This window comes from Cydia fagiglandana, chromosome 26 (assembly GCF_963556715.1).
Source record: "Cydia fagiglandana chromosome 26, ilCydFagi1.1, whole genome shotgun sequence".
Lineage (NCBI taxonomy): Eukaryota > Metazoa > Arthropoda > Insecta > Lepidoptera > Tortricidae > Cydia > Cydia fagiglandana.
The window spans coordinates 10,378,901-10,396,600 of NC_085957.1; the positions used below are offsets into that span (position 1 = coordinate 10,378,901).

Sequence of the window (17,700 nt, forward strand, 5' to 3'; positions counted from 1 at the left end):
GGGTACGGGCCCCGTGTGCCCTTATAGTAAAGACGGTACTGCCGTTAACCCAGTGTCAAATCAAATTGTACTGGTAACCATGGTAACTCCAGGTTTAACCGCTTAACCCGGGTTAGTGATGGTGCAAGAGGCCCTTAGAAAATTTCACTCATTGGCGTCTATTTGAAGCGTCATAGAAATCGAAACTATGTAGATTTAGAACAAGAAAAGTCTGCAGCGATTTTGATAGCCCACGTAGTGCAAGTGTTATTTGTACGTCATAATTACATAGAAGGTTGACGTTTAAAATAATACTGTCACTGCGTGGGATATCAAATCCGCTGCAGACTATTCTTGGTCTGACTTTAGAAGCTATGTAACTGTAAGATGGTTTGGCAAGAAACGTCCAGAAAAGATACCGAGAACATTTTCATGGGAACTTAGCAATTTTTAAAAATTCTCTTAGGCACATTTAGTCGCTTTGCAATTGGCAGCTACAAGTACATACATCCGTCCCACACCAATTCTGGTGGCTAGCCATAAGCCGCGTATCGCGCTGTCGCCACCTAGGGGGTCATATCTGTCCTAATCGTAACAGACGCGTTTTGTTAGAGAGTGAATCTTCTGTACCTAATACTTGTTAGGTTTAAGATATCGGGTAGATGAAATTTTCACGCCAGCCGGTTGCACCCGGCAACAGCCTTGTGAGTCGGAATATAGCTATACGATAAACGGCCGTGTCTCATTTCTTGACACCCTTTTCCCTCCAAAATAACAGTGGCGACGACTTAACGGACTTTACGCGTGTGTTGGTTTTATTCGGTGTAATCATGGCTAAAATGTCAGTTGGATTTTTGAGTGTGTTCAATCACGAAGAACAGGAGTGGTTATTATATAAGGGCCGCCTTGAACAATGGTTTATAGCAAATGACATTAGTGAAGACACGCTGCGAGATCGGTTCGTGCTGGGCATGACTGGAGGCCCGGAGCGGGACCGGCTATTCAGAGAACCTCTGGAAGACTTCACACTAGCGAAGGCACTGCAGTTAGCGGAGAGCATCCGCTGCGCGAGAGAAGGTGCGCAGCAGGCGAAGGTGCGCGACACAGCGGACGTCCACAAGGTGACAGCGCGGGCGGCCGGCCCGCAGCAGCAAGCCAACGCGACTCGGCAGAACGGGGTTCCGCAGGCGAGCACCTCGCGGGATCAAAAGGGTTCTGTACAGTGTTCAGTGTGCGGATACTTTAACCATGAGGGCAAGAAGTGTAGATTTAGGAATGCGTCGTGCAAGTTGTGCGGTGTTAAAGGGCATTTAATGCGCGTTTGTAACGCGAAGAATGTCCCATCTAATCACCATTTCCTACAATGTTGCACGGATGAAGCCGATGAGGGTGAGCATTTAATTTATAATATTCGTACTAATCGAGGAGAACCAATGTTGGTGTCGGTAACGGTGGATAATGTTCAGTTAACATTTGAATTAGACACTGGGTCTGCAGTGACAGCAGTTAATGAATTCGTGTATTTTAAACATTTTTCGAGTCATCCTTTACGTAAAAGTCATAAAATACTTCGTAGTTATAATGACGGTATTATCGGGTTGGCTGGAGTGATAACGCTGCCTTTTGTTTACAATAATCAAACCGAGTTTATAGAAGTCCATGTAGTAACAGATGGCGGACCTCCGTTGCTAGGGAGGGACTTCATCTCAAAGTTCCACTTAGAGGTAACTTCGAGGGTAAATGCGTGTAACTGGGATGAGTGTGATAAAATTTTGACAAATTATTCGCATTTATTTTCCGAAAAATTAGGTTGCTGCAAAGACGTGGAAGTAAAATTACATTTAAAACCGGATGCGATTCCGTTTTTTAAAAAGGCTAGATCGGTACCGTTTGCAATTCGACCAAAACTCGAGCTAGAATTAAATCGCTTATTGGAGTTAGGTATAATTGAACCCGCCACCTCTTCAGATTTCGCGAGCCCCATTGTCCCCGTGTTAAAACAGGACGGTAGCATTCGGTTGTGTGCGGATTACTCTGCTACTCTTAACAAACAGCTGATTATAGAAAAATATCCCTTGCCACGTATTGACGAGTTATTTTCGAAACTTCACGGCGGACTGCAATTCACAAAGTTAGGTTTATCGGGAGCGTATAACCAGATTAAATTGCACCCCGACTCACAACCTCTGACCTGCATCAATACACACAAAGGCTTATACATGTATAAGCGATTAATTTTTGGATTAGCCAGTGCTCCGTCTATTTTTCAGCGCACCTTAGAGAAAATTCTATCGGGAATAGATGGTGTACTCCAATTCCTGGACGATATTCTGATTACGGGAAAAACTAAGGATGAGCACATTGCTAGACTACGGGAAGTATTTAAGCGACTTGAGAACGCGGGATTAGTTCTTAAAAAGGAAAAATGTAGTTTCTTTCAAGATTCCGTATCTTACTTAGGTTATATAATCGACAGGCACGGATTACATAAGTCACCTGAAAAAGTAAAAGCAATCTTAAATGCGAAACAACCAAGAAATGTTACTGAATTGAAATCATTTTTAGGGTTGGTGAACTACTATAGGGGATTCATAAAAAACGCATCTACTATCTTACATCCGTTACATGAACTGCTACAAAAAAATGTTAAATGGCAGTGGCTTCAGGAGCAGGAGGACGCGTTTGTTGCTATAAAAAATGCACTGGCAGCGGATAACACGCTTGCGCATTTTAACCCGGAGGCACGAATAATTTTGACAGTGGATGCGTCACCCTTTGGACTTGGGTCCATCTTATCGCAAGTGGGGGATGATGGAGTTGAGCAACCCATATCCTTCATGTCTAGAAGTTTAAATGCCGCGGAAAAACGTTATAGTCAAATTGAAAAAGAGGCAACGGCAATCGTTTCCGGTATCACGAAATACCACCAGTACTTGTATGGCAGAGCAACACCATTTATTTTACGAACGGACCATAAGCCCCTTTTATCAAGTTTTAATCCCGAAAAAGGGATACCGGAAGTGACCGCAAATAGACTTCAGCGGTATGCCCTATTTTTGGCCGCATATAATTACACTATCGAGTACGTTAGCAGTGCGCACAACACGGCTGATTTTCTTAGTCGCTCCATGGCGGTGACGTCATCATTGCAATCTGAGCGAAGCGGCGAGGCGGTCGCGCCAGCGGCGGCCGAAACTGATCGCGCATCCTATATTCATTTCGTAGCAGGCAGCAAAATGACCGAATATTCAAGAAAAACCGTTTTTCGAATATACACAGGACCCTGATTCAGCCTACTTTTTGAATTTACACTCCCAGTGATTCCCCCGAGGGACGTACGAAAAAAAAATCCAAGAACTGATTATTCACGGGAAGGACGGTTTTTTGGATATAATGACTGGACTAACTTGTAGAGAATCAAATTTCCTAAAATTTTTGTCCTTACAGTTTTACTGTAAAATCAAAAATGGCCGAGTTATTGAAGAAAAACCGTTTTTTTGGAAAAAAAACATTTTTCGAATATACGCAGGAGCCTGACTCAGCCTACTTTTTGAATTTACACTCCCAGTGACCCCCCCGAGGGACCTACGAAAAAAAAATCCAAGAACTAATTATTCACGGGTAGGGTCGGTTTTTTGGATATAAAGACTGTACTAAGAACGCGCGGCCGCCGCGTGCGCAGTATGCACCCAGCTACGCCCCGCACCCAGCCGCGCCCCGCTTACGCCCTGGGAGTTTCCACCTGATTTTTTTTATAGAGTACACCTCGATTTTGCAGGCCCTATTAATAATAATATGTTTTTGATAGCTGTCGATGCTTATTCAAAATGGGTTGAGGTTTTCGATGTTAGCAACGGGTTCGGTTCGGGAGTTGTCATAAATTGTTTATGTGAATTGATGTCTAGGTTCGGGTTAATAAACACAATTTGTACAGATAACGGCACATCGTTCACGTCAACAGAATTCGCAGCGTTTTGTAATACGAATGGTATTTCTCATGTCACAATTCCTCCATACAACCCGGCAAGTAACGGTCAGGCGGAAAGTTATGTGAAGATTTTTAAAAAAGCTTTGAAAGCCATTCTTCTGAGCGGTGTTCAAAAAAAGGAGCTAAAAATGAAAATACACGAATTTTTGTTTCAGTATCGAAATTCCAAACATTCATCCACTAACCGATCACCGGCGGAGGTTTTGTTCGGTAGGAACCTACGATGTAGATTGGACTTAATGAATCCAGTACCGCGGGCTTCATCCGATGCAGCATTGTATGAAACCGTTCGGAAAAATCAGTGTTCTCAGATGCAGCAGTACCGTGGCAGTAGGAACATTAATTTTAAGCCGAATGACGTTGTTATAGTGAAAGTGTACCAGGGACAAAGAGCGTTTTGGTCTAAAGCGTTGGTGAAGAAACAATTAGGGAGATCGACGTATTTAGTTCAATGTGAACAATCGGACTGCTTAATAAAAAGACATAAAAATCAAATGTACAAGTATATGGGGAAGGAAGATGCCATAGGGCAATCTGAACCGGAAAACCAAGATGTTGCCCGCCCGAGGCAAAAACATTTCGTCCCTGACAACATGCCAGCTATAGTTATAGACGCTGCTCCATCACATACTCCTCAAGTGACAGCGGTACCATCAGATGTGGCGGCCCCAACGGCGCTCGGTAACCTGCCCGCTCCAGCTGCGACACCATCAGCGTCATCGACCACGACAGAGTTAGAGGAATGGACCGATTGTCCAGAACAACAAGAACCTTGTAATAGCGATCCTGTCAAGGTTCCAACGCCGCCACTACCGGCATCGGAGACGGCGCTTGATGAATCCGCGGGACAAAACGTGGCCGCAGGAAAGACCAAACGCGCACGGAACCTGGTGGATTATAGACAATTTTTCTAATTTAAGTTCTTTTGGTTGCAAAAACTATTGGTGGAGGGATGTTAGGTTTAAGATATCGGGTAGATGAGATTTTCACGCCAGCCGGTTGCACCCGGCAACAGCCTTGTGAGTCGGAATATAGCTATACGATAAACGGCCGTGTCTCATTTCTTGACACCCTTTTCCCTCCAAAATAACAATACTATTATTTATTCTGTGATTTAGGTACAGTTTTTATAGCACAAAACACTGTTTAACATTATACTAATTGTTTCTAGGTGGCCTGCGCGGTGGGCAACCCTTGTGATGGTTCAGGATGCGGCGGCGGCGGACGTAAGTGTATAGGGTATTTTCCTACTAGTCAAATCAGTTACTTTTTTAGAACTGTCAAAACAATTTGCTACTATGCAATTTATATGAAACATTACATCGTGACGTCACGGTCAACTCACCTACTTTTTATATTTTTATCCGATCTATTAAATAGAACTTGTGTTTAAAAATAACTCCTATCTGTGTTTTTCTAATACTTAATTATCTGGTGCTTTATTTCATGCATGGTGTAAAATAATATATTTTAAATACAGTATAATTTCATTAATTTCATTAGAAGTTTGACATTTAAAATAACACTTTTATTTGTCTAACTCTAGTTACTACCCCCAACATAGGTACCTATTCCGCTTAAAAGTAATTCAAAACTGTTTTTTTTCAGTCCTTAATATTCTGGGTAAACCTAATGTACGCGTCGCCGCCCCAGTGAACGGTAAGTGATGACACACACACAGACACATACATAAGTACTTATTTATTTGCGATATAATGGGAGTTTTTTTTATTAAAATGTTGGTGGCAAACAAGCACACCGCTCGTCCGATGGTAAGCGGTTACCGTAGGCTATGGAGGCCAGTGACGTCAGTAACAGTGATGTCGACAATTGTCGCACCTGTCACCGTGGTGAAATAGGGGCCTGGGTCATAGAGTTTGATCATTTCATAAAATGATTTATGGTGAGCGTCGAGTTTTTTAGATGGCCAGTCTGGCCTAGTGGGTAGTGACCCTGCCTGTGAAGCCGATGGGTTCGAATCCCAGTAGCGCATTTATTCGTGTGATGAACACAAATATTTGTTCCTGAGTCATGGGTGTTTTCTATGTACCGTAAAATGGGGTGAGTTGGGTGAAATTTGACTTTCAAACCTCGATAAAATTTTAATTGAATTGAATAACTTTGACGATAAAGAGGAAAACCCACCTCACCCCGTAGTGCCTCGTATTTGGGGTGAGAGGGTATTTCATACAAAGGTGATTTTGGAAGATTGTTGTATCGATTTTTTTTATGCGTATTACTATATTTCCTTTCAAATTGGAATACATTATTTTTGTAACAGTAGCCTTAAAATCCCTTCTCACCCCCCTCTCAAACCTTCTCTCCCCATTCATAACCCAACTCTCCCCGCGAAACCTACTCACCCCGTTTTACGGTATAGGCATATCGTTGTCTAGCACCCATAGAACAAACTTTGCTTAGTTTGGGGCTAGGTTGATATATGCAAGAGATTTCCCCTAATTTATTTATTTCATGTCGTGGCTGTAGCCAATCAATTATTTATAGATAAGTAAAAGTTTCTATAGGTGTTAATTTTCTTTCATTATTGTTGCAGTCCTCGGCGATCAAAAAGCTGCTGGAGGCAAGTAAACGTTAAAGTTTATTATTAAGGCTTAAGTAATTGAAGTCCAAACGGGATGATTAAATCGACCGATTTGATCAGAAATGAAATTGGTGTTAATATCCAATTTAATTACCAATTTTAGTTTTATGGTCAATTTAGTCAATTTGTGTAAAAATGTCCTATAATATTTATTTATTAATGGTGATATTTGAGTCCTCAAAGTTAAAAACCGGTCAAGTGCGAGTCGGACTCGCGTTCCAAGGGTTCCGTACATTACTCAATTAAAAAACAATGTTTTTTTTTATACGTAATACGCGAGTGAATTGCCTTTAAAAAACCCGTAGGGGTCGGATCAAAAACTAAGTAATTAGTCCGAGTCACGCTTGACTACATATTTCTAATAGGTTTTCCTGTCATCTATAGGTAAAGACCTATTTTATGTATTTTTTACAAAATTTTAGACCCAGTAGTTTCGGAGATAAAGGGGGGGGGGAATGGTCATTTTTTGCCTATTTTCTTGAATTACTTCTAAACTGTTTATTCTAAAATTACAAAAAATATATATATTTGAAATTCTCTCATTGAGCTCTTTCATTTGATATGTAACACGATATATTTTGAAAAACTTTATTTTTCAATTTTCTCATTTATCCCCCAAAAGTGCCCCCCATATTTAAAATTCATTTGTTTACATTACATGTCCGTCTTTGGGTCACAAACTTACATATGTGTACAAAATTTCAACTTAATTGGTCCAGTAGTTTCGGAGAAAATGGGCTGTGACAGACGGACAGACAGACAGACAGACAGACAGACAGACAGACGCACGAGTGATCCTATAAAGGTTCCGTTTTTTCCTTTTGTGGTACGGAACCCTAAAAATGCCTCCAAACGAAAATCTAGCGTCACAAATTGTTATTCGTGTGTCCGCACCTCCATTTTATCGGTAATATCGGTCATAATCGGCGTGCCAATTTGATGTTTGCGTCCGCACGGCCTGATTTGATCGGACAATTTAATCAGATTGGCAAAAAATTGTCCAATCTATTTAGGGGGTATCACTGCAATGTTCTGTCTTCAGAGTGCAGCACTAAGCTAGCTAGTAAATCCTAGAGTAACGTATATACCTTTAAATTCAAATTTTCTATGGGACGATATCCCTTCGCGCCTACATTTTTCAAATTTGCCGCCTTTTCCTACTGACAAGATCTGCTTGACCAAGTATACATACTGTGCCTTAAACTGTTTTTTGTCATGTTTTCAATTGTCTGAGACAATAAAATATGACATTGATATAAGGCGGTTTGTTAACAAGGGCCTACCGGGAAACGCGAAAATCGAAATTTAGTTACTTGCCTCTTCATCTCTCGAATATGCAGGAGTGATAGGAGCGTTTAGATAACGAAATTTTCATTTACTTGTTTCGCGGTAGAGTAGACCTGAGGGTCTCTGGGGATTGTGATGGATCGTGGTAGGAGGGCATTTTAATTTAACTTGTACAAGTTAAGCGCGACTTAAGTCGTGTTTCAGTAACGTCTAACCGTTACATTCCTGACAAAATGTATGGGATTTGACACTAACCGTCAGTTTTGTAACAACTGCTAACCGGCCGTTAAAGGTGTTCAATTAAGTGAAAATGCCCAGTAGCGCCCCCTACGCAGAGTTTTGCGTTATATTCTCTATTACAGATCGATGTCAGGGGCGCTTCCAAGAGTACTGGAATCTGTTACTTTGCTCACTAGGTTATGTATTAAGGATTGTTTTGACTCGTATACCGGGTGTGGCCTGTAAAATGAGCAAATAATTAAAACAGATTGTACTCCTCAAACGGTGACACTTTTATTCTACAACTTTTAAAAATTATGAATTATTTAGACTCCCTATTTTTCATACAAAATAAATATTATTTTCAATGGACGCCATCGCCACGCCATATCATTGTGATTGACGTTACTTGTCATGCCTTAAACAAAACAAAATTCGCAATACATTGCGTCTTAGAATAAACTTTAAAGTGTATTAAAAATTAAACCACAAGTCATTTATAAAAGTCGCTGAATAAATGTTAATAGTATGAGGAGTACAGCCTACAGTTTAATTTTTTGCTCATATTACAGGCAACACCCAGTATATGTATGTATTGTACTAACACTATGTAGCTCTAACGCTACGTCTTACGTAGGCGAACAACGCGCGAACGCGGCGCGGCGCGGCGCGGCGAAAGCGGCCGCCGCCGCGCCGCACCGCGTTCGCAACGAGATCGCTTACGTAGGACACTTCTATGGGCATCAAAGGATTGATTTCGCCGCGCCGCGCCGCGCCGCGTTCGCGCGTTGTTCGCCTACGTAAGACGTAGCGTAAGTAAACCTTTGTTACTAAAAACTATGGACTATTATTTGAATTCATACAAAAGTTTGCACAATTGTGCAAGTTTTTCGGCAGAGGGGTAAGCTCTTAAGAGTGACATTCCATTTCCAACTGCAGCTGCAATACTGTTCATTTTACTATGGAAATTGACAGTGACAGCGACGCGTTTCCATAGTAAAATGAACAGTATTGCAGCTGCAGTTGGAAATGGAATGTCACTTTAAAGGTGACTCCAGTTATTAAATGCTCTAAGCCCCATTGGCCTGACAGACTGTATTGATTTTTTTACAAGCTTTTATTTACTTTTTCACTTGTCCCGTTGTCTGTCGGTCTGTAATCAAATCTTGCAAGTTGAATTTGATCCACTTCCCGGTTTCCGATTGAGCTGAAATTTTGCATGCATGTATAAATCGGATGACAATGCAATATTCCGATACCATCGAGCTAATCTGATGATGGAGACAGAAGGTGGCCATAGGAACTCTGTGATGAAACAACGCAACCTAATTGTGTTAGGGGTTTTTAGAATTGTCTCGATGAGTATTAGTTGTCTGTCGTAAGAAAAGTACAGTCAGCGATAAAAGCTTGTACCAAAAATGAAATTTTTGCCAAAAACTTATTTAACATGTTATAGCGGTTGGCGATGGTCAAGCTAACAGGGTGAACCAAGGCGGCGCTGGCGGCGATAATGGCGGCGGCGCTGGCGACGGCGGCAACTCCGGTGGTAAGTGGTACTATAACTAGGGATGTACCGACTAATTACACAAAAGGGTCTACCGCGGAAGGACTGTCTTTCCGTGACCACAGCACAGCTGGTGCAACTCAGCTGAAACGTCGGAATTAAAGGTAAAAAAATGAAATGATATCGCGGTAGACCCGTTTGTGTAATTAAATATATGTGTACAAAACGCGAGAGTTTAAAGTGTTATATATGTACCGACTAGTCGGGAAAGCCGACTATCCGGCCTCATTTGTAGTCGACGATTAGTCGGCGACTAATCGTCTAAAATGGCCGATTAGTCGGCGCTTTGTTAGTGACAGAAAAACAGGGCAAAAGAAATAAACAGCAAATAATTTCACCTATTTTACCCTACTTTTGTTCGAAAAATTGACCGTGTGGTCGCTTTCTTACTTCGAGCAACACCGGCTTCCGACACGTCGGAACTTTCTTATGTCCGATTGTCGCAGGTTGTCGTATGAAATATAGCCTTTTTGGTGCCGTGGAAACTAGGTAGGGCCCTGGTGTGGGACGCAACGTGCGTAGATACCTTCGCACAGTCCCATATCCAGGCGACCCGCACCCAGGCCGGCGGCGCGGCTGACCAGGCCCAGGTTCTCAAGCGCCGCAAATATTCGTCCTTACTTAAGGACTACGAGTTTGCGGCGCTCGCGGTAGAGACACTGGGCCCTTGATCAGCCGACATGCAGGCCTTTGTGAGGGCCCTGTCGGGGCGGCTGATTAACGCCACAGGGGACCCCAGAGCTGGCGCGTATTTCTCGCAACGAATCGCCCTGGCGGTTCAGCGAGGAAACGCCGCCAGCGTCATGGGTACCATGCCACAGGCGGACCTACTAGAGGGGGTATTCTTTTTATAATTAGGTTTTTTATTTTATAGGTAAGTTTCTTTTATTTTAGTATTAATTTTATTTTGTTTGTAGTTTTAGTTTATTTTAATAAGTTATTTTATATTTAATATGTACATATTATTATTGAAAATAAAGACAGTATTTAGAATTTTGTAGATTTTTTTGATAATTTAGCACATTTTATTAGAAATGTAACATTTAATTTAAAAATACGGTAGAGTTAGACCAAGAAAAGTCTGCAGCGATTTTGATAGCCTACGCAGTGCAAGTGTCATTTTAAACGTCAAACTTCTATAAAATTATGACGTAGTAATCGCTGCAGACTTTTCTTGGTTTCTTAGCAACATGGTAATACCCGAGATTAAGCGGCGAAACAGCCGGACAGACTTCGCACCATAAAGGTTTTTTCCCCCTTTTTGCTACGGAACCCTAAAAACTGACTGATATTTTTTTTACAGGTACTCGAGTAGTAGAAAGAGTCAGAGATGGTAAGTACCATTTACTAGGTATATTAAGTAAGACTTAGGGCCCGATTCGGATTTTGAAATAGAAATCTATTAGACATCTTTTAGACATCGCCAAGATACGATAACGATATGTTTAAGATTTAACCTGTCAAATTTGACATTTGCACGATTCTGGAGATACTCTTGAACGATTTCCACAGGATATGACTTAGAGATCCAATTTACATCTAATAGATATCTTACTCTATCTAATGTAAAAGTGACATTGGTTGCCCGAATTGCGCTGCAAAAGAGAACTAGTTGATATCTAAACTATAACGTATCTGGAATGGATCTAGTACGTGTCATCTCTTGTGAATATCTTGAAGTTCAGACAGACGCACGAGTGATCCTATAAGGATAAGGGTTCCGTTTTTTCCTTTGAGATACGGAACCCTAAAAAGTAGTACCACCATACATCAGCTAGTTTTCTTACCAGAACTCGGGTTATTTTGAAGCCACCATCTAAGGGGCTACCGCCAAAACCGAAATTCGAAAATTGCGGGGATCTTTCTCTTTTACTCCAATGAAGGCGTAATTAGAGTGACAAAGAAAAATGGCCGCAATTTGCGAACTTCGATTTTCGCGGTTATAGCCCTAGCGTCAAGCATAGACTAGGAATCCTCTAGACCGAGTTTAGAGCAATTATTTCATGTAACCGATGATGCCAAAACTGACTGATATTTTGTTTCAGATACTCGAGTAGTAGAAAGAGTCAGGGATAGTAAGTACCATTTACAGTAATACGGGGTGTTACCTATATCCGCCAACTAAGCGCCATTTGTACCATTCCAATAACCCGGAGTTAAGCGGTTAAAGCCCACTTGCATCATTCCACTAACCCAGGGTTAACCAGTTAAACCTGGACTTGCCATGGTTACCCCTACAATTTGACACTAGATTACCGATTTAACCGCTTAGACCCGGGTTAGTGGGGTGGTGCAAGCGGGCCTGAAAAGTTAACGGTTTCAGTTTTATGATTAACGATAATATGACAAACAATACATTATGACTTAAAACTTTATGGGAAACAAAGGGACCCCAGCTCGAAAACTGTACGTCCGACAGAAATTTGCTCTAAATATGATGAAAATTTTATATCTGCGGATCCAAAAGGTACACAGTCGAGCGTAAAAATATGGCTGTAGACAACTTACCCAAAAATATATCCCATAGTTCTTAAGCCCTATTTTTTAAGGGACCTATTTTTGAGTATGGTTTATTGTACACTTCGATTTTTACACTTGACTGTAGAGAATGTAGAGTAAGCTAGAATAGTCGTCATAATTACATAGAAGTTTGACGTTTAAAATAACACTTGCACTGCGTTTGCTATTAAAATCGTTGCAGACTTGTCTTGGTCTAACTCTACATACTTTTACTTAGCTTTACTTTGTAACCATATTAGTTATTAAAAAAATAATTAAATTTTCTTACAGATGATGAGGACCATAGAGGCAGTAAGATATACTTTCAATTTTATTAATTTAGTATAATTTAAGTTTATAAGTTTTTAAACAATATTTATAAATACAAATGCGTTTATTTCATTACTTTTTAGGGTTCCGTACCCAAAGAGTAAAACGGGACCCTATTACTAAGACTTCCGTCCGTCCGTCCGTCCGTCTGTCACCAGGCTGTATCTCACGAACCGTGATAGCTAGACAGTTGAAATTTTCACAGATGATGTTTTTCTGCTGCCGCTCTAACAACCAATACTAAAAACAGAATAAAATAAAGATTTAAGTGGGGCTCCCATACAACAAACGTGATTTTTTACCAAAGTTAAGCAACGTCGGGCGGGGTCAGTATTTGGATGGGTGACCGTTTTTTTTTGCCGGTTTTTGCATTATGGTACGACGGAACCCTTCGTGCGCGAGTCCTACTCGCACTTGCCCGGTTTTTACATCAGTTCTTAGGTATAGTACGAGTATAAGGGTTAGGTAGGTAATTAGTCCATCTTAGGTATAAGGAGCAAGTAGGTAAGCATTTATCTATAGTTCGTTTTTTTAGCATTAGAAAGAACTTGCAAGAAGGTAAGCGATCTAGACACGTCTTTTAATTGAAAAACGCTTTTTAAAAATCAAAAACTATTGCTTATGAAAGCAGAAGAATATAAATGATCGCATTAGATTCATAATTGTTACATATTTGCCGTAACTTATTTTTAAAATGTGTTTTTCTATTAAAAGACTAATCAAGATTGTTTACGTTATTTCTAATGCTAAAAAACGAACTATAACGACTGACTGATATTTTTTTACAGGTGGTCGAGTAGTAGAAAAAGTCAGAGATGGTAAGTACCATTTACAGTAATACGGGGTGTTACCTATTTCCGCCAAGCGCTACTTGCGCTAACCCACTAACCCGGGGTTATAAGCACTTAAGCCGTTAACCCAAAGTCAAATTGTACTGGTAACCATCTAGGCCAGCGGTCGGCAACCTTTTAGCAGTCAAGGGCCACATAGTAGCTAACGAAGATGACGCGGGCCGCACTTCGGTAATATTTGTGACTTTAGCAGACATTGTCGATCGTCAGTACTACATACAAAATAGCCAGGGAGGCTCGCGGGCCGCAAGCGAGAGGTTGGCGGCCCGCATGCGGCCCGCGGGCCGCTGGTTATCGACCGCTGATCTAGGCCTACTACGTTACCGACAATAATTTTAAATGCAGAGTTAGACCCAGAAAAGTCTGCAACGATTTAAGTAGCACCCATAGTGCAAGTGTTATTTTAAACGTCAGAAAACTTCTATGAAATTATGACGTATAAATAACACTTGCACTGAGTTTGCTATCAAAATCGTTGCAGACTTGTCTTGCATTTTCTACACACTTTTACTTAGCTTTACTTTGTAACCATATATATAGTTATTAAAAAAATAATTAAATTTTGTTACAGATGATGAGGACCATAGAGGCAGTAAGATATATTTTCAATATAAATCATAGAGATATGTGTGAGAAAAACCGGCCAAGTGCGAGTCGGACTCGCGTTTCTAGGGTTCCGTACATAAATCCGACTCACGCTTGACTGCACATTTCCAACAGGGTTTCCTGTCATCTATAGACAAAGAACTATTTTGTATATTTTTTTCAAAATTTTAGACCCAGTAGTTTCGGAGTTAAAGGGAGGGGGGGATGGTAATTGTTTGGCTATTTTCTTAAATAACTTCGATTCGAACCTATGTATTTTAAAATGATAAAAAAACATATCCATCTTTGGGTCACTAATTTACATATATGTATGTACCAAATTTCACCTTAATTCGTCCAGTAGTTTCCGAGAAAATAGGCTGTGACAGACGGACAGACAGACAGACGCACGAGTGATCCTATAAGGATAAGGGTTCCGTTTTTTCCTTTGAGATACGGAACCCTAAAAAGTAGTACCACCATACATCAGCTAGTTTTCTTACCAGAACGCGGGTTATTTTGAAGTTACCATCTAAGGGGCTACCGCCAAAACCGAAATTCACAAATTGCGGGGATCTTTCTCTTTTATTCCAATGAAAGCGTAATTAGAGTGACAAAGAAAAATGGCCGCAATTTGCGAACTTCGATTTTCGCGGTTATAGCCCTAGCGTCAAGCATAGACTAGGAATCCTCTAGACCGAGTTTAGAGCAATTATTTCATGTAACCGATGATGCCAAAACTGACTGATATTGTGTTTCAGATACTCGAGTAGTAGAAAGAGTCAGAGATAGTAAGTACCATTTACAGTAATACGGGGTGTTACCTATATCCGCCAACTAAGCGCCTTTTACACCATCCCAATAACCCGGAGTAAACCGTTAACTTCCGTTTTTTCGTTTTGAAGTACAAAACCCTAAAAATAATGAATATTTGTTACAGCCGATGAAGGATCTGACAGAAGAAACAAAGGGGGCCAAAGAGAAAGTAAGTTATATTGTCCGTATAAATAAAATAAAAGAAATCTATAGTTAAATTTAAAAGTGGTGGAAAGATTTGCTGGCTATGGATGAGGTCTTGGTGGCTCAGATGGCAGAGCGCTGGAGTATCGATCCAGAGGGCGTGAGTTCAAGCCACACCCAAGCTTAGAGGAGCACCAAAACAGTATTTTTTCCACTTTTAAATTTATTCTAAGCTTAATAGCATCGTTCGCAGACGTTTCTGCTTGTTAAAAATTAAAAATATATAGTTGTCTGGAAGACATCGCTCTTCAACGATAAGACGGCCTGTTGTCTACCTCTATTCTAAATTAATTGTTTTTGTAAGATGTATCTTTTACTGAGGTCCTATTATATCGATCTATATGCAGATAATCTATTCTAAACATTTAAGAAAGAGGCCGTTATTTGAATTTCGTGCGCTCGATTTTATCACTCGAGCGTCAATAGAAAATGGCGAATTGATATTTTTGAAATCCGAGCAATGAGTCGCTTAACTTCAAACTCAAGTAAATCCATTTGTCAGATTATGTGACTTTGTTATAAAATAAAAACCTGGCAAGTGCGAGTCGGACTCGCGCACGAAGGGTTCCGTACCATAATGCATAAAACTGAATAATGCAAAAAAAAAAAACAACTGTTGAACTAGCTATCACGGTTCGTAAGATACAGCCTGGTGACAGACGGACGGACGGACGGACGGATGGACAGCGGAGTCTTAGTAATAAGGTCCCGTTTTTACCCATTGCGTACGGAACCCAAAAAATGAGGTATTTATTTGCTGAGAGGGTCGAAGGGATTTACCCGAGTTTTAAGTTAAGCGACACAAATGGGGAATCTAGCGGTATTTACCACTCGTTTTCAATTTTATTAGCACAATTTAAATGCCTATACGGGGTGCTTCCTGCAGCAGGAGCAATAAATTAAACTAAAGGTTGTACTCCTCAAACTGACCAACATTTTTCACCAACTATTAAAAAATATGAATCCCTTAGACTTCCTCTTTTTCATACAAAATAAATATTGCCTTCAATGTAGGCTGACATCAGTGTGTTTGACGTTACTTGTCACGCTTTTAACATAACAAAATTTGCAATACATTGCGTGTTAGAATAAACTTTAAAGTGTAATAAAAATCTAACAATTAGTTATTTTCAAAAGTTGCTGAACAAATGTTGGTCAGTTTGTGGAGTACAGCCTACAGTTTAATTTATTGCTCCTGTTACAGAAAACACACTGTATATTGAAGGGAGCCACATAAAATCGATTTTTTAGCATATTCTGTAACATGTTACACATTGCTGCCCTTAAATTAGTAACTTACAGATGTAGTGCATAATTGTTTTCCATCGTATTTTCTCGGAAATGTTCGTATTTGTCACGCTACTTCAGTCAACCTCACTACGTTTTGTACCAAGACTGACTGAAATATTAGCAAGACACGTTGGTACGTGTCCGAGAAAATACGATGGAAAACAATTGTGACGTTCCACGACAAAAGCTACCTTACGGCGGGTGGCGTTTACGTCGCATAGCGCTGCAATAATATTAGAGCGACATTAATATTAGCGTAAGCGCCATCAGCCAATAATTATGCACTACATCAGTAACACACCTGATATAATAGTACATTATTGTCGAGGTTCGGAAGTAGCTACTTGCAGGCTGAGGATTCGTTTTAAACGGACGACCTTGGGAGTCCGTTTAATTGAATCCGAAGCCAGCAAGTAGCCTTCCAGCCGAGTCATATAGTAACAGCACCAGTCATGGGACATTTAAGAGGAAATTTGGAGTATTTATGATATTTCCCTTATAAATGTAAATGGTCTACCGCTTAGCGTGTTAAAAGATGAAAGTCCTATCCGTCTTTCATGTTTTAGGCGTGTTGTATCAAAGATACTGCAAGGAGTTTCCACATACTTAACAAATTAAAACTATGTTTTTTTTCTCCAGTCATGGACACCAAAGCTCCAGTAATGGGCCCCCGGTAATGGACGTGGATCCAGTAATGGGCCCCCTATAATGGACATTGCTCTATCAGTATAAAATATTGAAATGGGGAATAAGTTATGGCAAAAAAATCATTTTTTGGTATAAGCTTTTATTGCTGAATGTATTTTTCTTTCCACAGCCAATTATTATTGTATTAGATCCATCGAGACAATTCTAATGGACCCAAACAAAATTAGTTAGGGTTTATTGCGATAAAGTTCCCATGGCCACCTCCTGTCTCCATCATCAGATCAGGTCCATGATATCATAATATTGCATTATCATCTGATTTGCATACTTAATTACGTACTTACACAAAATTTCAACTGAATCGGAAATCGAAAAGTGGATCAAATTCAGCTACCAAGATTCGACCTACACCTAACTAACAGGGCAAGTTAAATAAAAGTTTGGAAAAACGATATTAATTTATCCGAAGTCCGAGAATACCTCCTGGTTGACATATTTCGTAACTATATTTTACTTCTGTATTGTTTAAAAACATGATATTATGGCATGGCAAGCATCATTATGTCAATTGTCCCATCATAGGAGGTATGCAGTTTTACAGCTCCTATAATGGGATTGGGCCAAATACCACTATTTTTTTACATCTGTGGAGTCACAACATAGTGTGTTGTATACCTTATCTCATGATAAATGCAATTAAAAAAACACATTCTAGTTTTCATCAAGTATTAATTCATTAAAATTTAATAAATTAACTCACCTCTCTTAGCGAAGTTGTTAAGAATTCGTAGTGGTATTTTTTTTCAGTGACACGACAACTTTTGGGTTGACGCCAATT

General features: G+C 40.2%; 1 protein-coding gene across 1 annotated transcript; it reads left to right on the plus strand.

Moving 5' to 3' along the window:
- Positions 1-809: 809 nt before the first annotated feature.
- On the plus strand, positions 810-4,466 carry LOC134677663 (uncharacterized). Its single transcript, XM_063536124.1, has 2 exons — positions 810-1,368; positions 4,270-4,466. Exons 1-2 carry the CDS (start codon positions 810-812, stop codon positions 4,299-4,301), a joined length of 591 nt encoding a protein of 196 aa, XP_063392194.1. The 3' UTR covers positions 4,302-4,466.
- The last annotated feature ends 13,234 nt before the right edge of the window (positions 4,467-17,700 follow it).